General features: G+C 46.8%; 2 protein-coding genes across 4 annotated transcripts in view; one reads left to right on the top strand and one right to left on the bottom strand.

The window, feature by feature from the left end:
• The window catches only part of SLC15A4 (solute carrier family 15 member 4), a gene marked incomplete at its 5' end in the record, with an annotated part of 29,808 nt that extends 19,403 nt beyond the window's left edge, over positions 1-10,405 (bottom strand). For both annotated transcript variants that reach the window (XM_080940466.1, XM_080940465.1), the window contains 2 exons: positions 2,164-2,453; positions 9,857-10,405. In XM_080940466.1, the coding sequence (XP_080796592.1) occupies positions 2,164-2,453; positions 9,857-10,405 (839 nt within the window). The remainder of the gene's footprint in view (positions 1-2,163; positions 2,454-9,856) is intronic.
• A 10,883-nt stretch (positions 10,406-21,288) lies between these two features.
• Positions 21,289-24,094, top strand: part of GLT1D1 (glycosyltransferase 1 domain containing 1) — a gene marked incomplete at both ends in the record, with an annotated part of 67,986 nt that continues 65,180 nt past the window's right edge. For both annotated transcript variants that reach the window (XM_080941313.1, XM_080941312.1), the window contains one exon: positions 21,289-21,356. In XM_080941313.1, coding sequence (XP_080797439.1) covers positions 21,289-21,356 — 68 coding nt within the window. The remainder of the gene's footprint in view (positions 21,357-24,094) is intronic.

Below are 24,094 nucleotides of genomic sequence, written 5' to 3'. Positions count from 1 at the left end.
CAACAATAACTTTCACAGGACTAACATACCAGAGTTCATACTAAAATTCCTAACAGTAGCAAAATTATAGCTATAAAGTAGCAATGCAAATGTTATGGTTGAGGGTCAACACAACATGAGAAACTGTGCGGCAGCCTGAGGAAGTTTGAGAACCACTGCTTTAACGCCTCCCTATCACCAGGTAAAGTGTCATATATGTAACTCCAGTGCTAGGGAGGTTGATGCTTGACAATCATTTATAGATATGAAGTAAGTGCAGAGCCAGCCTGCGCTATGTGAGACCCTGTCTCAGAAAAAAAAAAATTTCCTAGTCCACCTGCATGGCTAGTACTCTATGTTGTAACATAAGGTGCCCCACAGTCACAGACAAGTGCCCACTGCTCCTCCCATGAAGACTGTGATTCAGTTTCCCTGTATGTATGTGTCCACATGTCTGTGTGTTAAGACTCTGAAAGGCTAGGTATACTTGTCACGGACTCCTTTGAAGGCATCGAGGGGGGGAAATAAAAACAAAAAACAAAACAAACAAACAAACAAACAAAAACCCAAACCTGAACCTGCTCTATTATAGTATGAGGACATGATGATGTGAACTCACAGGTCCCATCTAAAATCAGCACATCTCCCTCCAAACACATCCAGAGTTGACCCACAGAGACTAGGTCAAGAGTCAGACCCATGGAAAACAGTGACAGGCCTCATTAGGTATTAGGCTGCTGAGGGCCTTGCACACTTCACTGTTGAGGCCTCACAATAATCCTGAGAGTAGTCCAGCTCCCCTAGGCAAACATCGAAGTCAGACACTCTAATATTAGTCTCTGAATAGCCAGGGACCACAGCAAGTTCATACAACTTAGCTGCCTTTCCAACTCTTGTTATTTAGTTTTGTCCCAGAGACTTCCCAAGCTGATACTCAGAGGCAGCCAGGGTGTCCAGTCTCACTATTTCTGTGCCATGTGTGCACCGAAACCCCACAGGTCTTGAACAATGCTGGCCCCTGGCTAAAAGGCTCTCATCAGGGATATCTGCTAAAGGCTGTCCTGTCCCCACAGCAATCAATCTAGATTAGAAACAGTTAAGGTCTGTCTGACAAAGTAAGACCCTGGCAAAAATCCGGGTCTGTGGGAACTGGGTGGTGTCCAGCTCTGCAAGTTCCTCAAGTGTTAGCCCCCTCTAGACACTGAAAGCTGCCAGAGCACACAGCCTTCCCAGCAGGTCATGAAGGAAGCTGGGACAGTCAGATTCTACCCAAGGGACTCACGCACCATCAGTAGAGCCACAGGAGTCACACTGTGTAGCTTCAGATCTGCCACAGAGAGGCTTCCAGTACATGAATGATAGGTACAAACACACAAGGAGGTGTGCACACTGCCCTGCAGAATACTTTTGCAAACAGGGCCACCCCACAGGAAGCCCTAAGGACAAGGAATCTACCTCTCTCAGTAACTACTGGGAATCCTTAGGTTCAGCAAATTACAGGGAGGGAGCTGACTACCAAGGTCCCTGGACTTTGGTTTTCTGTGCCTTGACTGCTCTGGTGGCTACAACCACGGTTTACTATACATAAAAGCCTGCAAAAAACATAGAAGCATTGAAGTCCTTTGTAGGATGATTTCTGGACTTCATTAACATACACTGGGCAGGACCATGGATCACCATCAGCAGAAGAAGGGGGCAGATCTCAGAATATTGCTATTTCTGAATGTTTCAGGCTTGGGACCTCTAGCACTGAGGCTATGCGAGCCCCATTCAAGTAAAGGTAAATGGGTTCCCAAGTGCATCTCAAGCTATGTTTATGTGCCCCTCTATTACAAAGTAGATGGCATGGCCCTGGACAATGGCTTCCTTTTGAGACAAGTACCTACAACATACATAACAGCCTAAGTTGTCATTAACATACTTCTGTGTCTAAAGCACATAATGTCTCCCTATCTTCTGCAGATCCCTACCTTCAAAATCTGCTACCCAGCAGCAAGGCACCCTTACCCATGTTGGCAGTGAAGGAGTTGGGCAGAGTATTGAACGCAGGGCTCTGCTATCCTAATAGAGGGGTTTACATTACATACTTCCTAAATGGAGCCTGCTTGAAGACCAGACAAAACCACACAGCTCAGCCCTCAGCTGGGACTTTCTCTGCAGGGAGCAAGGAGTTGTGTCACTCACCCACTTCTCCGCTGCCCTCCTCTCTGGGAGCAGCAGCTGTAGGTCAGAATCCTGAACATGTCAGTGAAGGCACTGCCATCAGGAGGTTTGGTGATGAAGACACTCTGGCCACAGAGGAAGACCAGGAAAGCAATAGCCACACAGACCGTAGGAATCAGGTAGCCTGTGAGAAAGCTCACATTCTGCTGAATATAGGCAATACCTCCTAATGACAGGATTGCTCCCAAATTAATGCTCCAGTAAAACCAATTGAAAAATCTCCGAGTGGCTTCTGGACCTCGATCTTTGACCTAGATTAAGAGAGAAGAGAAATTCGTAAGAAAATGTGATCTTCTATCTTCTTCACTTTCAGTTTACTCTTTAAACATGACAAGCTGTAGCCTTTTCATATGAAATGACCGCCCAACCACCCACAGTAGCTGTAAGTCCTGTCACCACACCTACCTAGCACCTGATCATCTTACAAATTGAGAGCAGATACACAGGATCTCAAGTTCCTGCTCTCAGCTGACTGTAGGACACAGTCAAAATGCTGTTTACAGATTGACCCAGTCTCCTGACAAAAACCATCTCACTCAATCCATCCCTCCAGAAGCTGGATGCTTCTCCAAATGCCAGCAAGTCCTAGAGCTCAAAGTAAGCTGACCACCTACCATGCAGCTACCAGGAATGATCCTTGAAACAGCCTGGCCCAGTCCAGCCCTGCAGAATCATCATCTTGGACTATCAGGAACATACATTCTATACGAGCTCCAGGCCTCACTGTACTTAACACAAGTACTACGAGAGCCTGCCAAGCAGGCTCTGGTCCATGCATAGTAAGGCTTGCTCCAAGGCAAGGCACCACTTCTGCATGGTGCACAAACACCAGAGTCTTTGATAAGCCTACAACTAAGCTGTAAACTCAGTAAGAGAAGCATGAGCTAGCTTTAGATTAGAAAGGTTATCCAGTGTTACACACCTATAATCCCAGCATTAAAGAAACAAAAGCAGGGGAATCATGAGCTGGAGCCTGGCTGAGCTGCACAGAGGATCTCATCAACACAATGAAGAAATGCTTCAGTCCCAAGTTGATTCAGCCCCCATGCAAGCCTTCTGCAGTGTCTGGTACCTGGGCACAGGCAAGCTTAACCTCGATTCTTCCATCTGTACTATTTACATCCACTGTGACCACTATGAGAATGCCCCAGTCCAACTTAGCATAATTCTGGACAGTTTCATTTCACAAATTGTCTTGAGCAAATCCACAGTCAAAGACTGACCCTGAGCACACACATCCTTAGTGGATGGAAAGGGTTAAAAACTGGCTCCACAGTACCTGTCTTCTGGTCTACAGAGCAAGCTCCTCTGCCTAGTAGCAAGCTTTAAACAGTAACAAAGCTACCAAGTATTAAGGCTTCTGCTTGGCACTCATGGTTCCCCATAGAATATTTAAGATTAAGGTGAGGGTGCAAACTGAGTTAAAACTGAGTATCCCCTGACAATTATTAAACTTCAAATGACTGCACTGGCAAGTCCTGTGTTTGAATTCAGTTAGATGGTTACAATCACATCAAATTGAAAAATCCAAGTTGTTGGTTTGTTCTTTTCTCGGGGTTTGGGATTGAACATAGGTCCTTGCAATGTTAGACAAGTCCTTTACCACTAAGCGCCATTTCCAGGCCCCAAACTGACCAACACACCATAAACATTTTGTCCTACATGTCAGTTTTGAATAAAGGCCCCACTCTAAAGGTGGACATCACTACAGAACAGTTTATATTTAGTCTCTTACAGCTGGAACACAATGTCTTTAAATGTTACCCAATGGTGGATGGATATCAATGTCCATGATCAGTGGAGGCAGACCAAAAGAAAGAAAAAAACATGAGCAAGAAATAGAGGAAAATAAAACTCAAAGTACACACACTTATACTTTATTCTTTATTTATACACTTCATACACTGTATGTATAAACACCATATACACATATACATGTCACCGTTTTGACAACCTTGAGAGAAAAGAGGCCACTTTACCCAAGAAACAAAAACAAAAGCATGCCTGTTTGGACATGGGATCAGTTGCCTAGGCTGGTCTCAAACTCCTGGGCTTGTATGATCCCTGCTTCAACCTCTAGAGCAGCTAGAACTACAGACATGCACCACAATGTCCAGCAAGTTACAGGAAACATTATAGATACTGAAATGTCCCAGGCTCTTCCCATTATACAGAGTAGGACCACACACATCTTCCCATATTCATAGAAACAACTCATCCTCCAAAACAGTAAAGGAATACTCATCCAACTGACCTGACATACGGACCTTTAAAGTCCTTATGTCCTTTGAGAACTTGGTCAACTGACTTCACTGTCCAAGAGTCACCAGCCACAGCTGCTTCATAAACAGAAGCCTACTCAGAGTGCTTCAGTAGCCACAGGACAGCTAACTGGGCTGTCACATGCCTCTCTCTGCCCTTGGCAAAAAATTCACAACTTCCCCATGTACCAGTCCCATGACATTACCACATGCCCCGGCCAACGCTCCACAAAGCACCAAAGTCAAAGGGAGAAGAGAGGCCAGCAGGACAGAAGGGAGTGTGGGTTTAAACAGCTATCATATACCCAGGAGCACAATCTCTCTCTACTGGGACAAACACATCCTGAAGTCCTGACCAATACTTCATTCAGCATAATCCTAGCACTCAGAATCTCTGCTGAAGCAGAGTGCCTGCCATCACGAGTCAGACCCCAAGTGAAACCGAACCACAGAGGCAGCATTGTCTGCTCAGTAGCTTCTTCCCCTTTCAGCTATTTTTAATTTTGTTTTCAATGCTTTTTGGTTTACGATCTCGAGTAACCCAGGCTGGGCTCCAACTTCCTATGTAGCAGAGGCTGGCTTCAAACTCTGAACCCCCCTGCCCCTGCCTTCCAAGTACTGGAACCATAGACAAGCACCTAACACTCAGCTTAATTTCTTTGGATAATCACCAATCAAGAATGACAATGACCTTTGGCAATTTGTGAGCACTGTGAAAAGTAAAGGGCAGATGAATTCTACCATAAAACAAACCACCTTTGAGAATAACTTTACAACTTCTACACCCAGTGTGAACTGACCGGCAATTACTGCACACTGGCCCCAGTCAGGCCCACCTCCAACATGAGAAAGCCACTCTAAGGCTAAATCCAGGAACAAGAGGCAGCACCAGCCAGAAAAGCAGAAGCACCTTAAAAACAGCACACTCACTGCTCTTAGAGGGAAAGGCCAGCAAGAACTGACCCCGTGCAGAAAGCATAGGCATAGCACCATCCACCTTTGGCTTCTGCAAAGCAGCAGACAAGAACAAGGGAGGTCTTGAAATCTCTCTCATGGAACAGTTTTGAGGCAGCAGAGAGCAAATGCCTCTATAAAGATCCCAGCTACTTACTAAAAATATCATTTACACACCACAAACTGAACCGGTATGGCCACTATCTCTTATATATTGAGTTGTAAAGCCACCACTGCCCTGCCGCCGGTGTCACGCCAGTGTCAGCTCACTGGATATGTGAGCATCCTTCATATCTTGTGGTGCTCTCAGCACCCACAGGAACCTAACTTTCTGCTGTTGGTGAATGGTGTTTTTACAGATGAGTGAACAGACTGCATTATGGTCAGCTGTTTATCAGTAGAGGACTACACCCTACTCTGAATGATAGAACTCACTTTTGCAGGTTGTTCTAACCTCAACATGCACACCATAGCCATGGACAGACACACACACACACACAAAACGTTTAAAAAAAGCAGAGGCAGAGGCAGGTAAATCTCTGTGAGTGCCAGGTCAAACTGATCTACATAGCTAGTTCCAGCCAGAGCTACATAGTAGACCTTGTCTCAAAAACAAAACAAATGTGTAAACAAGAGGGAGTTTACTCACAGGAGTATACACACACACCAACACATATACATACTCTTTGAGGATCTCCTAAAAATACCACTTTTCTATGACGTCACAAAGGCACCACTATACCTAAAACTATCACCCCCACATCTGATGTATAGGTCATAATACAAATATCCCAAACAACCAAAACAAGGACTTTAAAAAGAGACAAATGGGTGGGTTACACACACCCAAACTTCCATCATTCCAGAAGCAGAAGCAGGAGGATCACAATGAGTTTGATGCCAGCGTGAGCTATGCATGGAATTCCAGGCCAGCTTGGTTACAGAGCAAGAACAGAACCAAACCAAACCAAACAGCACTGGAGGCCCAGCATGGTAGCACACACTTCTCAAAGCAGCAGTCAGGTTATTACAGGTTAGAAGCACCTGGGCTACTTAGTGAGTTTGAAGACAGCATGGACTACACAGAAAAACCCTAGGTCATAAATTAATAAACCAAGGACAGTGGAAGATGGACAGGACTTGGGTGTATCAGGAGTTCAAAGTCATCTACAACTTGTGAAGAATTAGAGGATGGCCTGAGCTACACTGAGACTCTGTCTCAAAAATATAACAAAACAGAACCCCATAAACAGAAAACAAAACCACTATAGAGCTAGTCGCTGACCACACGCAAAGTGGCAAGTTTCATTATGGTCCTGGCATCCAGAAGGGTCTCTTCCCGGCATGATGTGTGGAGACACTAGAGACACCAGAGACAATAGCACTTATGCTGTGTAAGAACACCTACTCTTACCTACAATGAAGTGTGTACACTGCACCCACTCAGTGACCCTGACAGGAGCCATTCAGCGGGTCTGTTACAAGTGTAAATCATTGATCTAGCATCCTTGGCGAGCACTGACTCTAAGACACACAGCATCCTATCTGTTCCCTCAGCAGAGCAGCTGGGCTCTGACAGTCAGCCATGCACACTACAACCAAAGCTTCTCCAACTGTATGTGTGTAAAACTTGGCAACAATGACAGGCTTCTGAGTGCATAAGGACCAAAACTTAATTCAGAATCAAATGTGCAATGGACCTAAGACGTTCCTGGCAGTCCTAACTCTGTACAAGTACCACCTACACTTTACATGTCACACACTGACACACTTCATAACGCCAACGAATGCTGCCTGGCACACCCTGCCTTCATTTGAGGCCACTATACTATGAGCTGCACTGTTGGCACTGCACAGAGAACATTTTCATAATGGCTTAATTTCAAAGAGCCAAGACTTAGAAAATTTCCCTACCAGCCATCACACTTCAGCTTTCAAAGATGGAGTTACTAGGTCTTTGGATTTTTATCAAGTTATATAAAAATGCATCTCATTACTACACAAATTGGATTTCATCTTTAATAAATGGTGAAAGAAATGTTTTAAAATAAATCTGACTCAGTTGATATGTTAATATTTGTTTAGATATCTACTTTATGTATCAGTCACATAAGTTCTCAGATAAAAAGGGGTTGTGAGTGGTAAGTCTAAGGAGCCCAATGCACATCAAGAAGCTCAAGCCACTAAATGTGGAAATACACAGTCCCCACCTTAAGTGGTATGCACACCTTATATAGTATGGCCCAGTGTGTCCTTTACTTTCCTATTGCTGTGAGAAACACCATGACCAAGGCAACTTGAAGAAGAGTGGGTTTATTTTGGGCTCATAATTTGAGTCCATTTCAGCAGGGCAGACTGCTGACTAGAGTAGCAACTCCAACCTCAAATAAAATGCCCACCCCATACTTCCTCCAATCACCAACTAGGGACCAAGTATCCAAATATATGATGCTTATGAGGGCCATTTCATGCAAACAACCACACCCGAGCTTAAAGGACAGAACTAATGTGCTTTTGGCCTGTGTCTTCATATGGCACGAGTGAAACAGAGGCCAAGGCCAGACGTCTGGGTTTGGAAGTGTGAGGAACATCTTTCAGAACTCCAGAGCTCTCAAGTAGCAACTACTTTTGTTTACATTTTACTTGTATGACCCACAGTATTGTTCTGTAGTCCATAATATGGGTGGCAACCCTCCTGCCTCAAATTCATAAATACTGAGATCACTACTTCTGATACAGTTGAGCTGTGTCCTCATTGAAATGGCCAGCCTTACAGACACCATATAAACACTGCCCAGTCCTACATTCATGGTGCTACTCTGAGCAGATGACCTCACTCTGCTGACTTCGATTTCAGCCACTCAAGGATAAGTTCTGTACCAAGATCCAGGGCTCACCTTCCCTGAGGCTCACAAATAACCCTCTAGCACTTCCTGCAGCCTTCCCTCCCACATCTGAGTACAGCCAACCCTTCAGTCTCCACTCTAGGCCACACCTCTCGGACCAGCTGCAGCCAGGGCAGTGCTCTCACCCACCTGCCACAGTGCACTCTATGGCAGCTATCTGCAATCCTTCCGAAACAAGACGACACGTGTGAGGTTTCAGGAATTATCTAGCCTCTTCAATAATTCCTAAAACCACGGGAAGCGGGGATGAGTAAGCAGGAAAGACAGGACCTTAAAAAGCTTTATCCAGAGAGCCTGACACTCAAACCCCACATCGTTTCCACTGCTTACAAAATACTTATTTGCATTTGACCACTAGAGCCATTCTTAGCATGGGAGTCCCCTAAAAGGGAAGCAGAACAGATGTGGTACCCAGGCACTTGCAGATCACTTCTGCTCTCCAAAGCTCTGGCTTCCCCATCTCTTGTTCTCGGGAGGTCAGGGCAGCAGCATGATGCTGGTCTTTCCCACCCATCTCACCCCAGCCCACAGCTTACTTAAAGTAATGAAAACGGAAACTAAGAGCTCGCCCGTAACTTTGTAAAAGAGAAGCTGCGGCAGTGACAGGGCCTTTGTAGATGTCTATTCTCCAAATCACAACTTCAACCTTTTCTCTTTCAGATCACAACTCAAATGACTCCACCAACAGAATGCCCCCTCTCCTTAAAACCACAAATGGCATGACATCATGAATAAATCCCACCTCAATTAAGGCACAACTCTTCCTTACCACCCAGATCACACTTGCTTGTACAGCATTCTCCTGTCCGAGGACTTTTACTTACACACACACACACACACACACACACACACACACACACACGCACGCACGCGCGCACGATGGGCCAGAGCAGAGGGTAGATATGGTTGTTTTCCCTCCTACAGTCCCCTACCAGATGCAAGAGCAGTAGACAACGTTGTGCGCAAGGTTGGGGTGGGGGCACTACCTCTTACTCAGTCATGAACCTAGTGCCAGGTGTGGAATAGGCTCTACTCATGGGCTTCCTCCTCACATGGCTTACAGGGAGCCTTGCTCTTCCTCCCACCCTCTCAGGTGCTGGGGCGAAGGGCTTCCTCCCCAGTCATAAAGGAAGTCACTGAACAAGTCTTCTTCCTCACCTCCATCAACCACCAGGGATCCTAGGCCGGTGGCCTTCTCCTCTACACTACCTGGGCTGGGAAGCTCCTCTCCCTCGCCTTAACCTTTCTCTAGATTCGAGGCGATGTGGGGTGCAGGTCTACGGGTCGGGAAGCTTGGTGGGCAGTTCTCTGCTTTACAATCGGTCGCGCAAGGGTGTAGGTTTAGGTGTTTGTGATGGTTCCTTTCCATCAGTAGAGAACCCTGGGAACAGGTGCAGGTATGCAGAGTACCGGCATAGTCCCCGTGTCCGTGCGTCGGGGACAGATTGCAAAGTCAAAGCTTAGGTTCAGGTAGGTGTGGTGCGCAGGAGGTGCAGGTACAAAACCGGGAGGACCTGGGCGGGTCCGGCTCACCTGATCCGCGCCGAAGGGCGTGATGTTGGCCTTGACCGTGGCCACACCGAGGCCCACGAGCACTAGACCGGCAAAGGTGGCGGGAGCGCAGCGGCGCGCGGCGGCATCGGGACAGACCGTCGTTCCGTTAGGGAAGGGAGCCGAGCAGTTGCGCACGAGCTCCGGGCGCGGGTCCCCACAGAGAAAAGAGCGCGAGCGGGGCGCGGCCAGTAGCGGGAAGGCCAGCATGCCCAGCAGGTAGAGCGCCAGGCTGAACAGGATGGCGCGCGCCCGGCCAAGCCGCGCGTCGGCGAGCCAGCCCCCGAACGGGGAGCCCAAGTAGGTGAGGCCCATGAAGAGCAGCAGCGCCTGGCTGGCCTGCGCGCCCTCCCAGTTGAACGGCGCGCCATTCAAGAACAACACCAGGTTGGCCGTGACGCCGTAGAAGGCCGCGCGCTCCAGCAGCTCAGCTAGCAGCACCGCCCCGCACGCCGCGCGACGACCCGCAAACACCCCGGCCGCAGAAACCCCACGCCGCGAACCTAACAGAGGCGTCCGCTCGCCCTCCATGGCCAGTTTTCTGAGGTCCCGGTGTCCAAACTCTCGCGAGACTGCGATTCCCCGCTGCCTTTCTATTGGGCAAGTTGGGGGCTTCCGGTTCCGCCCCGGAAATCTGGCAAAGCGGGTCTTTCGCTTAACAGCGGCTTGATGAGACGTGTGGGGGTATTGCGGTTCCGATTGCTGGAGGAGTTCCACGGGGAAACTCGAGCCCTATGACCCGAGGTTCCGGACCCAAACTAGTGTCCTAATCCAGGTCACCTGGGTCTAACTTTCTTCTGCGTTCTTCTCAAGACCCCGGAATCAAGTGTAACTAAGTTTTAATCCTCTGACAGACTTGGCGTTCTCTCCCTCTTCTGTCTCTCACTTTTCTGTCTCCTCTTAAAAATTACTTAAATTTATTCATTTTTATTTTAAGGACCTGAGAGATAACTCCACAGTTAAGAGCACTGGCTGCTCGTCAGAGGTTCTGGGTTCGATTCCCAGCACCCATTTGGTGTCTCCCAACAATCTGTAACTTCAGTTCCTCAGGGATACGACGCCTTCTGGCCACCACGGTATTGCAGACACGTGGTGCACAGACCTTCATGAAAGCAAAACATCCATACGCATAAAACTAAACAAATTATTAGTGGCACATGCCACTAGTCCCCAGTGCAGATGTGCAGTTTGAATAGTAATAATCAGATGGGACAGTCTCTTTAGGGAAATGCAAAACTAATGGGTTGGAGGAGCCTTAGAGTTAAGTGTGTGTGTGTGTGTAGAGGAATTTTAGACAGTGTGCTGAGGTCCATGAATTTGATACTTTGAGGATGGACGCAAACCCACCATGCAGAATATTCTAGTGTTGGAAATGGTGGTAGGGAGTGACCCAATGGCATAGTTAGCTTCAGTTGTCAAGTTCACACACATGAGGAGAGGAAAACTCAGGTGAGGAATTGCCTCCAACAAATTGGCTTGTAGGCAAGTCTGTGGGGGCATTTCCTTGCTTGGTGGTCGATGTGGGAAGGCCCAGCCCCACTGTGGCTAACGCCAGTCCTGGGCAGGAGAAGCTGGGTTATATAAGAGAAGTAGCTGAGCAAAAGAGAAGCATTCCTCCATGGCTTCTGCTTGGGTTCCTACCTTCCGCTTCTTGTCTCCAACTTCCTGCCTTGAGTTCCCATCCTGACTTCCCTTTTTGATAGGTTTTAACCTGAAAGAAACCCTTTCTTCCCCAGGTTAATTTTGGTCAGTCACAACACTGAAAATTAAACTAGCAACAAATTTCACAAACGTTAAGATCCTAGTTCTTTTATAAATATGTGGTTCAGTTATTTGCTTGTGTGTGCATCCATGCAAAGAGAAGGTACATCAGAGCCCTTGAAGCTGGAGTTATAGGCAGTTGTGAGCCATCGATGTGGGACTTAAGAACTGAAGGTTCTCTGGAAGAGCAACAAATGATCTTGCCAGCTGAGCCGCCTTACAGCCCCCAGCACAGTCCTATTTTCTTTGAAATACCTGAAATAGGCAAAGGTCAGTGCACGTTAGGCAAGGGTTCCCAGTTAAGGCCTTGCATTGTACAACCGGAACATGATTGGCAGAATGTAAGGTTTGGGAGCAGAAGCATGTCTTAAAATGAGTTGTATGGTGTGGTGGTTTGAATAGGTTTGGCCCCCATGTACTCCATAGGTTTGAATGCTTGGCCCATAAGGAATGGCACAATAAGAGGTGTGGCCTTTTTGGAGTAGGTGTGGCACTGTGGGGGTTGAGCTTTGAGGTCTCCTATGCTTCCATTCCTTAGGATCAAGATATAGAACTCTCAGCTCCTTTTCCTGCACCATGTCTTCTTGCAGGCTGTCATGCTTCCTGCCATGATGATAATGAACTAACCCTCTGAAACTATAAGCCAATGAAATGAAATGTTTTATTTTATAGAAGTTGCCTAGGTCTTAGTGTCTCTTTACAGCAATGAAACCCTAACTAAGACTAGGATCTGTGAATAAAACACAACCCACTTTTTATTCACTTGAAGTAGGTAAATTGTATGATCTGTTGGCCATGTCTTGGTAGAGCTGTTACCAGCTGGAAGTGAGCCAGTGATTAAAAACAAAGAGACTGATGTTGCAGAGATGGTTCAGCAGTTAAGCACACATACTGGTCTTGCAAGGGAGGGGAATTAGGTTCCCAGCACCTCTGTAGGGTGACTCACAAACACTCCAGGACATCTGATATACCCTGTTCTGGCTTTTGAAGACACTGTACTCAGGTATACAAACTCACTCACCTCACTTATACACACAATTGAAAATAATTTTTTTTAAATGGGAGAAGTTTCACATGCAAACCTGGACATCTTGCTGTACAAAGGTGAGTGAAACGGAAACTTGGGCAATCCTTCCTCCCACTTAATCTCCTGACTGAGTCAGTGCACATTAGCCTGGGTGTAGTCTTCCCAGGTGCCATTGCCACAGTGCTGGCCCTGAAACTCGAAACTCATTCTGACTAAGAATCCAACAAGAGTCTAAGGCCTTGTCATGGTTTGAATATGCTTGGCCAAGGAAGTAGCACTATTTAGAGGTGTGGCCCTGTTGGAGTAGGTATGTCACTGTGGGGGTGGGTTTTAAGACCCTCACCCTAACTGCCTGGAAGTGAGCATTCTGCTAGCAGCCTTCAGATGAACATAGAGAGCTCTCAGCTCCTCCTGCACCATGCCTGCCTGGATGCTGCCATGTTCCTGCCTTGATGATACTTGACTAAACCTCTGAACCTGTAAGCCAGCCCCAATTAAATGTTGTCTTTTATAAGACTTGCCTTGGTCATGGTGTCTGTTCACAGCAGTAAAACCCTAAGACAGACTTTGTCCAAGACTAAAACTTGAGAGGCTCAGTCGGCCTCTGCTCCACATGCTTCAGATCACTGAGCTAACCTTAGGAATGTAACTGCCATGCTGCATGGGTAAGCCTTCTGACACAGCACACATAATTTTAAATGTTCTTTTTAATGACTTCAACAATAAATGTTCATCAAAGAGGCCATGAATTTGAAAGAGCAGGATTGGAAGGGAGTGCATGGAGGAGGGGCTGGCTGTTGACATCCCTCACAGTAGAAGTGGGTGGGAAGAGTCATTGAACCCTCCCCGAAGACTTCAGCCCCTCTCCTGGACACCTCCCAGGTAGCTGTGTGCATTTCTGGCCTAGCTGTGTGTGACTATGTTGTCTCAGGATCCACTAAAGTGCACAGATTTTAAAACACCCCCCATCTACTCTATGGGAAGTTGTCATCCATGCTGGGGTAAGACTTTCTCATACGGCTACTTTGAGTCAGCCACGCTCCCTCACACATGTTCTATAAGCAAGCCCAAATCTCATTGGTTCCCCAAGTTACTTTAATGGAATCATTCTTTGGTTTGTCATCGCTGCCCTGTACATGGAGGGGGTGGGTATTTAAGTCCCCACAGGTAGAGTCCCAGAATAGCATGTCCCAGCTGCTCAGCCTCCCACTTCAAGCCACTTCTGCTTTTCTAGACGTGTCTACTTCCCCAGAAAGTGACTCTAGCAGGGCCTTTGCTCATCCCCTACACCGGTCCACATTGTCGTCATAGGCTGTGCCTTTGTCTTCTGACTCCATTAGGTGTGCACAGCTGTCATGAATTCTGTTTATTCCAGAGCAGAAGAAGCAACTAAGATTTGGGGAAATCTGAACAGACATAAATATATATTAAATAAAAAATTCAAACCAGAGACCACCAGCAGTTTGTGCTCTGATGTATTAACCCTGCTCTCAGAATGACTCTGGGTGTCTTTTAAAAGAGGGTGTAAGACTGTCTGCTTAGATGAGTCTTATAGCTCCCATTTTATTTGACTCTGGGAGAAAAAAAAAACCGTTGCTTCTTTGGTACTTTTCCTCCTGTACTTCAAAATGCACAAGATGTCAATAAACATCAATCATTTGTCATTAGAGAGGGGAGGGCAGGAAGGGCAGAGTGAACGAAAAGAAACTTCCATTTCTGTGCATCTAAAGATGTTCAAGACACCAGCAGGTGTATGCAGTCATGCCTACCTGCCCTCGGCTAATTATCTCTTACCACCAGGAAGATGAGGCTGACTTCAAACTCACAGATATCCACCTAATTTTGCCTCCCAGTGCCAGGATCAAAGGGACTCTAATCCACTACATCCAGCTTCACTGTGTGTGTGTGTGTGTGTGTGTGTGTGTGTGTGTAGGTGCCCTTGACAGCCAAGAAGAGTTGGAGTCACAGGCAGCCATGGCTGCTGGGATCCAAACTCGGGTCTTCTGAAAGAGTAGCAAGTGGTCTCATTGCTGAGCTATCTTTCCAGCTCCCTATATCAATTTATAATTTCTTAAGCCTTGGTGTGGTGGCGCACACCAGTAAACCTAGCACAGGGAGGGTGGAGGCAGGCAGAAAAGCTCCAGGGAGGGTTTGAGGCCATGCTAGGACACGTAAGAGATATGGTCTCAATTTTTTTGTTTACCTTATTTCTGTATTAGGATAAAGGTGATGTAATTTTGCAGCTAAAATATATGGGTGTTTTAGGTTAAGACTGTTAGGAAAGGTTAGTGAGGACAGACAATGAGTAAGACTTGAAGTAACAATAAGTAAGCCCAAGGCTAGCAAGATGGGTGCTGTAAGCCCAAGGCTGGCAAGTGCTCAGTGGGTAAGGGCACTTGCCACCAAGCCCGACCAGCTGTGTTGAACCCCAGGACCCATGTGGTGGAAGGAGAGAACTGAATCCCACAAGAAATTGTCCTCTGATCTGCACGCATAAGCTGTGGCATGTGCATGCTTACACACACACACACACACACACACACTGAATAACTTAAAGGTTTGAAAGTGAAAGAAAAACCAAACATGCCCACAATAATACAGATTTACAACCCAGGAGGAAAGGGACAATTGTTTAATTCTCCCGGGAGAAGCTACTAAGCATGAAAAAAAGCAGCTTCACATTCTGTGCCACTAAATTCTCAGTAGAAGAAATATTCAAATGTGCCGGTCAAAATATTTTTTTAAAATGAAAAGAAGCTGGTGATCCTTTTTAAAGCCTGATGTCAGTTACAAAAATAAATAAATAAACTTCAGAGGAGACAATAAACAGCTATCTCTTCATCCCAGATTTAAAAAAAAAAAAAAATCCTGGTGGTGGTGCATAACTTTAATCCCAACACTCAGGAGACAGAGGAAAGTGGATCTCTGAGTTTGAGGCCAGCCTGGTCTACATAACAAAACCCTGTGAGGAAACTAATAAAAACAAACCTTCCAATTAATACAAGTAATGAACACACAGTTTACACAGGGGGAAAAATCCTAAGCCTTTCATGAAAAATTAAGTCAACCACAACAGTAAATTTACAGTTCAAAGGTAAAGCACATTTTGTAATTTCACCTGGGAAGTGCCAGGTGTGGATGGCACTGTAACAGCTGGTTTGTTGATTGAACAGACTTGAGGATGGACGGCCTGCTGGGGAGAATTTGAGATCAGCCTCTCTCTGCCCAATTACAGGTTGCGAACTGCAGACCTGGATCCGAAACTTGGCTCTAAACTGTTTTACTAGGGTGTTGCTAAAAGCAGCTCCGGTGCTTGGTAAGAGCACTGGGTACAACTACACACTGACACAATGAATTCTAGCAGTGTGGATGCTGGGATACTCTGTAGTCAAGTAATTGTGTAGAACTGAGACCAGGAGGTGCAAGAACTCACTATACGTGCTTTTATGTTTGTATCACTATGTGACAAGTTGAGGAACTCCTGCTGCTGATAACAATGGTACGTATCAACACCCAGTTCTGCGGGTCAGAAGTCTGGCCCTCACTGTGACAGGAAGTTTAAAGTTACATTTTCAGTCCACTTTGTCTATTATTATTATTGTAAGCATTCTGTCTAAGCTCTGCCCTACAGTTAAGTGACAACAGCCAGGTGTGCCTGACACTATGAAAGGGGTGCTTCCCCCACCCCTTGCTCTCTTGCTCTTGCTTTCCTGCCCCCACTATCTCCCTATTCCTTTTCCCATTCTCCACATACTCATGGCTGGCCTCTACTCTTTCTCCCCTCCCCTCTCTCTCTCTTTCTCCTTCTGCCCTTCTTTGTCTCTATTACCCTCGTAACTCCCCTCCCCATGCTGTGAATAAACTCTATTCTATACTATACTGACTATACTGTTGTGTGGCTGGTCCCTCAGGGTAAAGGATACCTCAACATGGGCCTGCAGAGGCATCCCTCTTCCCCCATACTTCACTACACCTCCATAGAACATATTCCCCTTTATCTTTTTATAAACACCAATTATATCCTTAAAGATTCATTTTTAAGGTATATATATACTTTATTTTATACACACACACACACACACACACATATATATATACATATACATATATACATACATGCATACACACATATTATATATATATATATTCTAGCTGTTTTCAGACACACCAGAGGAGGGCATCCAATTCTATTACAGATGGTTGTGAGTAGTCAATGCTGAGCACAGTTCAGAGCCTGAAACAAGGTCCACACAGTCATCACCCTGTGAACAGGAAGATTGCAGTAAACATGTTCTAAGATCCGGAAAACTCAAATAACAGGACGGTAGGAGGAACCATCATGACCAGGAAGGTGTATGGCAGGGGAGGAATGGCAGCGGGAGCCTGGGGATGCCTAGACAGGTCAGGAAGTTCAGACTGACAGGAAAGAGGATCAGGTTATAAAACTCAAGGCCCGCCCAACTCCTATCCCCACCTCTGAGCAGCCCACTTCCTCCACATTCCCCAGTCTTTCAAAAGCAGCAACAGTGCCACCGGCTGAGGATCAAGAGTTCTAGACCACCAGCTAGTGCAGGACCTTTCATATCCAAAAGAGGACAGTGGTTTGCTCAGGGCAGTGGGATTGTATGTGATTTTTGACTCAGGGGGAGGAACAGTGACAGATTGGTTCAAAACTCTTGATATCAACAGACACACAGCTGCCTGGCCGATAACAAGCATGAAAAAAAAATTAAGTGTTGATTTTTTTTTTTTTTTGACAACAGAGCCATGTCTGGAGGCAGCAGACCCTCAGAGCTCTCCTTACAACATCCTATCATCTTTTCAGGGTTGATGATAAAAGTGTGTTGTCATTCTTCCTAGTGTTAGGAAGTAGGAAACGATCTAAGCAAACATTACAATCAAAGAGAAAACAGATTTTCCCCCTTCGCATACATCTCAAGAGCCTTCTGTTAGAAGCAACTGGAGTAGTATCAGCAGCCTCTCCTCCCCCACAATAACTTCTGCAGTTCCCACCATAACATATTTGCCCCTAGGCCCTTTTCTGTTACCTACTGGAGACAATCCTATACAACCCCGTGGAAAGTGAGCTCATTAGCCGCAATACTGCTTACAGTTCTTCTCACTTTACATATGAGTTAATTGAAGCCATGGGCCCCAAAAGATATGTCAGCCTCCCCTACCTGATGGGATACCTATATTCCAGGAACATCCCATGTGAGTTTGAGCCTAGCCAACCCTCTTGTAGTAGCACTGCCTCCTATTAGAAATCAGAACCCGGAGGCTGGACAGATGGCTCAGTGATTAAGAGCACCATCTGCCCTTGCAAAGGACCAGAGTTTGATTCCTGGTACCCACACCATCACCTGTAACTCCATCTCGAGATCTGACATCTTCTGGCCTCCACAGACACTGCATGCACCTGCTGAACACATGCAAGCAAAACACTCATACCCTGAAGTTAAAACTATACAAAACCTTAAAAAAAATAATAAGCAGGACACAACAGCATGCATTCAATGCTTCATCCGAATTATGCAAATGTTTACTGAATGCCCAAGATGCCCCAGCACATGGAGGAGCTGAGGATAGTGGCCAGCTTCTCACTCTTGATGCATTTAAGATGAGGACTGTCTCTTCCCATGTTCCAGTTAGAAGATAGAATAGGGCCAGGGCAGCAGGGGGCTGGCAGGGAGTGGCTACAAGAGTGGGAAAGATGGGAAACTAGTTTATATGAGATAAATGGGGCGTGTCTCTAACTCGATCATCCCTGAAACTGGGGCTTTGTCAAGTATGTGTGGCATTATGGTTTGAATGAGAATGTCCCCCAGAGGCTCAAGTGTTTGAACATTGGGTCCTCAATGAGGTGGCACACTGTATGGGGAGGGGATTGAGTCTTAAGGGTGGAGCCTTGATGGAGGGCACTTGTCACCCGGGACAAGCTCTAATGGTTTAGAGTCTCGTCCCACATCTAATTCCTTTCTCTGCCTCGTTTGCTCTCAGCATCCTGCTTCTGTTACCATGAGCACCACTTGTTGCCATGGCTCCCAGCCATGGTGGATCTTTATCCTTCTGGAGCCATAAGATAGATCCTCCTTCCCCACCTCCTCCTTCCCACAATTCATGTTTGGTCAGCGTTTTATCACAGCAGCAAAAAGTAACTAATATATATGGTGACCATATATGGTGACCCCGTCCCCAACTCAAGAGGCAGAGCTAGGTGGATCTCTGAGCCTGGTCTACAGAATGAGTTCCGTGACGGCCAAGGCTACAGAAAAACCTTACTTCTTGAAAGACCAAACCAAACCAACCAACCAGAACAAAAAATCAAATCAAAACAAAACAAAACCCCACACCTTTAAGTCCAGCATTGGGGAGGCAGAGGCAGGCACATTTCTGAGTCTGAGGCAAACCTAATGAGTTCTGACAGAAGTACTACATAGTGATGTCCTGTCTCAACCAAGCCAAGCCAACCCAAACTCAAAATGACAAGAGTCTCCGGAAGTTACCTAAACTGGCCTTGAACTTTCTATCCTGTTGCCTTAGTGTCTTGACCAGCAGGTGGGTTTATAAGTGTCACCATACGCAGCTCACACCAATTGAGGTCATTATAAATTTTCTTCTGTTGTTCTACAGACTTAGATTATGAATGCAGAGGTGACTTCAGACCTCCCCTCCCATTTCTTTTCTGATAAACAAGCTTTGCTGAGGGTGACAGTGTGCACCACACAGCATTTGCCAGCTTCTTGTAACCTCAAAGCATTCATGTAATCATGAAGAAAACACCATCAAGGGTCCTGTGAATTTCCAGGAATATGTCTTAAAAACAAAATGTGCTATTCTGGGGACATCATTTTCCCTTCTTCCTTCCTTTCTTCCTTCCTTCCTTCCTTCCTTCCTTCCCTCTGGAATGTGAATGTGGTGGGTTGAGCTATGGCAATCCAAAGACACCTTGAAGAGATGTCCAGATTCAAAGATAAATCCTTGGAGGCGAGAGCAGAAGGGAGCTGCTCCTGCTCAGGATTTGTGTTTGAATCCCAGAACCTACATTAAACAGCTCACAACTCCTTGCAACTCCAGCTCTATAGGATCCAATACCCTTCCTCTTCTGGCCTCCATAGGCACTTAAACACACACACAAACATGCACACATACACACACACACACACACACACACTCAACAATAATACTTAAAAAGAGAAGCAAAAGAAAAAGCAAGTCTATTAGCCTTTACTGTGGAAAGAGGGTAATTTTATGATAGATGGATGAAGGGATAGATAGATTAGATAGATAGATAGATAGATAGATAGATAGATAGATAGATAGATAGATAAGCCTTCCCTTGCTTCCTCCCTGTGAATAGGTAGGACAGTTGGTCCAGTGTCCCCCTGTAGAGCAGACTTCGCCCATTGATAATCAGAGGTCACTGTGTTTCGGAGCTGGACAGGGAAAAGGCTACTCAAAGGTCCCAGGCATCTATTCTTTCCTCTTTGAAGTTGGGAGGGATTTTTTTTAGGGATGGGAAGAAATTAATTCCAGGGGCTATTATGCGTAGAATATTGGCTTTATAATATTGATGGGCTTTAAGTACTGCAACATCTTTGTAAAACACCATGAAGTCACCCAAGTGTCATATTGTCACAAGGCTCTGTCTCTTCCCACCCTTCCTACGAGGGCACATTTGGTGCAAGAGGCTCTGAGCCCTGGGCTCCCCACAAACCTTACTTCCTAGCCTTACACCATAGTCCTCTAAAACTGCCTTTCTGAGGCAGCAAATGTGGCTCAGTGCCTGGAATAAGAGTCTAGCAAGCAAGAGCGCCTAGGATGCTGGGTGCCCCCTCCCTTTCCTCCCTTCCTCATAATCTTGTGACTGGTCTTCAACTTACAGCAATCCCCCTGCCTCTGTCTCTGTGTTGCTGGAATTGCAAATCTATACCCCTGAACCCGGCCCCATAACAGCCTTCTCTATTATGGTTCTCCATTCTCTTCCTCTGGAAGTTCACAGAACTTAGTTCAAGGATGCCAGGGTCTTAGGAAAAAAAAAAAAAAAAAAAAAAAACGGACCGACTGCCAGCTCTATACCCTAAGACTTTAGAGTCCTTAGGGTCCTCTCAAATAATAAGGTCGTGCAGAGTGAGTCTCAAATCACCCCTCCCTGTGTGGTCTTGTACCCACACCTCACCTGGTCCAGGTCTCTCGGGGAGCAGTCATCATGTTGCATGAAGGAGCCCAACTCAAGATCATAATGGTGCGTGCGGGGAGGGTGGGAGACACAGGACCGCCTGTATTCTTGGTCCCTGGAACACGACCCTTCCCCCCATCTTCCTGAGCTCGTGACTGCCTGACACCTTGTCTCGTGACCCCTTCCCCACCCGCTAGTCTCCTCAGGTTCCCTCCTGTCCCCCAGCTCTCCCTTCTCCCCTTCCCTTCCCTTCCCCTCCCCTCCCCTCCCCTTCCCCTCCCCTCCCCTCTCCTCCCTTCCTAGCCTTTCCCCTTCCTTCCCTATCTACTCCCCCCTTCCCCTCTCTACTCCTGAACCTGCGGGCTCCGCCTTGGAGCAGCAGGCAGGACCAAATCCACCCCTACCCCGTCGCCCGGGCCTGGTGGGCCATTCCTTGGCGGTAGCGACATGCGGCTCCTGTTCCTGGCAGTACTGAGGCCTCACACTGGCAACGCAGTCACGGCTGGGCGCCTGCGGTATGTTGCGGGGACCTGAGCATCCCTTGCCTGGGGATGCCGGGCTGGGCTGGGTCGGGCTCCGGAGCCGCGCGTGCACAAACGGCCGGGTCATGGGCGCAGGTGCTGGCGCGAGAGGCTGCAGCTCTCATCCCAGATGCCTGTTGCCCCTTCTGGCTATTGTGAGTGCCTTGGGATGTCGCTAAGAGGCAGCCTGGGCCAGCTGCGACGCAGGGTGGTGGTGAATCAGAGGCTCAGCAAAGGCCTCGCTGCAGACAAGGGCTTTGGACAGATTGGCCTGGGATACGGAGCGGGGACCCACGTGGCTGGAAAGAGGCAGAGAGTCAGGGTGCATCCGAAGGTCCAGCACGTGCGGAGATTCAGGGTCAGAGTTCTATAGCTGCTGCCACCCGCCTCTCCACCCACCCTCGCGCGCCTGCACCTCCCACCAGGTTCTCTTCTGAACTCTAAACCTATTTTAATTAGACTTTTTTTTTTCTCCTTTAAATGATGTTTACCTGAGACGGAAGCCTGGAGCCAGGCAGGACAAGGCAGGAAGGCGGGTCCATTCACCTCTGTCCATCTGGCTGCTTGGATCAAGCAGGGCTGCTCTGAATCAGCGGGAGGCAGATGCTTCGGTGCCCGTGCTGGCTTGCTCATTTCCCCTCTCCCTCCGCTATCTCTCTCTCCTTCCCTCCTCCACTTGCCTCAAGAAATTTCCCAATGGCTTCCCTTCCGTTGGTCTGTTTCCTCAACATGGGAAAGAGCCGTTGAGGCTTCAGGCTAGAAAATGTTACAGTTCCTCTCAAGATCACAGCGAACAACCAAAGGAAGACAGACGCTTTCCTGAAGTGTCCCAGAGAGGAGATGGGGTTTTGATTGTGTGGGTGTCCCCTCCCTCTAATTCATTCACTCACTGGGCTCTCTGTGGGCTGAGTTCTTTACAGTAGAAAAGTACAAGTCTTTTCCAAGGAGAGTAAACTCGGGGGGGGGGGGCTTTTCAGAGTGATTGGTACTATAGAACAAATAAAACCTTGCTAGGGGGTGTGGCCAATTTGATAGAGTGTTTGCCAAGCAAGCTTGTGTGAATCCCTGGGTTCCATTCCCAGCAGCACATAAACCCAAGTGTGGTTGCGAACGCTGATACCCCCCTCCCCCCTGCAATGGGAGCTGAAGGCAGGATGATCAGAAGTTCAAGGTCATCCTTTGCTACTGTCAAGTTCCAGCTACTTGAGATCCTTATCTCCAAAGCTAAGCAAAACCAAAACAATAGAACCTTGAGCTAGTGGGGCTCCTTCAAGTGATAAGGTCCTGGCTGTGCTCTAGGCAGAAGTGGCTTATAAACTAAGACCAAAGGGGAAGCACCCACAGGTCTGGGAGGGCAGGTCTGGTAGAGCTAACAATAGCACAGGTCCTGAGGCCAGTGTAAATTTGAGCTGCTCAAGATACAGAAGGTTGGGGGGTGGGGGGTGGCTGGAGAGATGGTTCAGTGGTTAAGAGCTCACTGACTGCCCTTTCAGAGGTCCTGAGTTCGAATTCCAGCAATCACATGGTGGCTCACAACCACCTCTTATGAGATCTGATGCCTTCTCTTCTGGTGTGTCTGAAGACAGCTACAGTGTACTTATATATAATAAATAAATCTTTTTTTCAAAAAGGATACAGAAGGCTGGAGAGAGTCATCCAGCTGTCTTGGGCATAGGGTGAGAGGAAAGGATTGTATTTAAGATTACCATTTAAACAAAAAGCACCTTTAGCTAACATTTGACTGTGTGGGTGGGAAAGGTCCAAGAGTCTCCGGAAAGAGCTAATCATGGATGAATGAAACAGTAGAAACTATACCCAAATGTATTATGTGGAGGCCATCACAAATCGCTCGCTAACCCCGAAGTTTATATCCCCCTTTCCATGGGGGAAGAGGGCTTGGAGGATACATACCATTCCTAGGGGGATAGTATGTGGTTAGGGAAGGTCTTGGTGGGCTTAGAGAAACTCACAGAACAGTGATTGGTTGTCAGTGATTTCTGCAGAATATTTATTGGGTGGTATCAAGTCAGAAGCTGACCACTTATGCTCCCACCTCCTGTTCCCTTTCTTTTCTAAATAATTTGTTTGTTTTTATTTATTTATTTTTAATGTGCATTAGTGTTTTGCCTGCATGTATCTCTGCGTGAGGATGTCAGATCTTGGAGTCACAATTGTGAGCTGCCATGTGGGTGCTGGGAATCGAATCCAGGTCCTCTGGAAGAGCAGTCAGTGCTCTTAACTGCTGAGCCATTTCTCCAACCCATTCTTACATAGCAAACAAAGGACATCAAAATAATGAAATAATTTCTCTTCCCCAAAGCAGTCATAGAAATCTGAGTCCTCCTTCCCAGAAAACAACCATAAAACCTGAAATTTCTACTTCCATTCTTTTGGAACTGGCCATAAAGAAACTCTCTGCCTGCAGCATATAAACTGAAGCTCCTAGACAAATGTCACATCTCTGGGTCTGGGAAGATAGCTCAGTGCATAAGAGTGCTTGCTGCAAAAGCATATGGACCTGAGTTCAAATCCCCACCACCCATGTTAAAAAGGGGTTCAGGTGTAGAGAAAAGGCTCAAAGGTTAAAAGCACACAGGTTTTGCAGCAGCTATGTCTGAAGGCTCACAGCCCCCTGTAAACCAGATCCCAGAGACCCAGTGCTCCCTTCTGGCCTCTGTGAATCTATGCTCACACGTACTGGCACATACAAGAACACATAATTTAAACCATAA

This window comes from Micromys minutus (assembly GCF_963924665.1).
Source record: "Micromys minutus genome assembly, chromosome: 29".
NCBI classification, from domain to species: Eukaryota; Metazoa; Chordata; class Mammalia; order Rodentia; family Muridae; genus Micromys; species Micromys minutus.
Note: the sequence above shows the minus strand (reverse complement) of the source record. Positions and strands in the feature narration are given on the sequence as shown.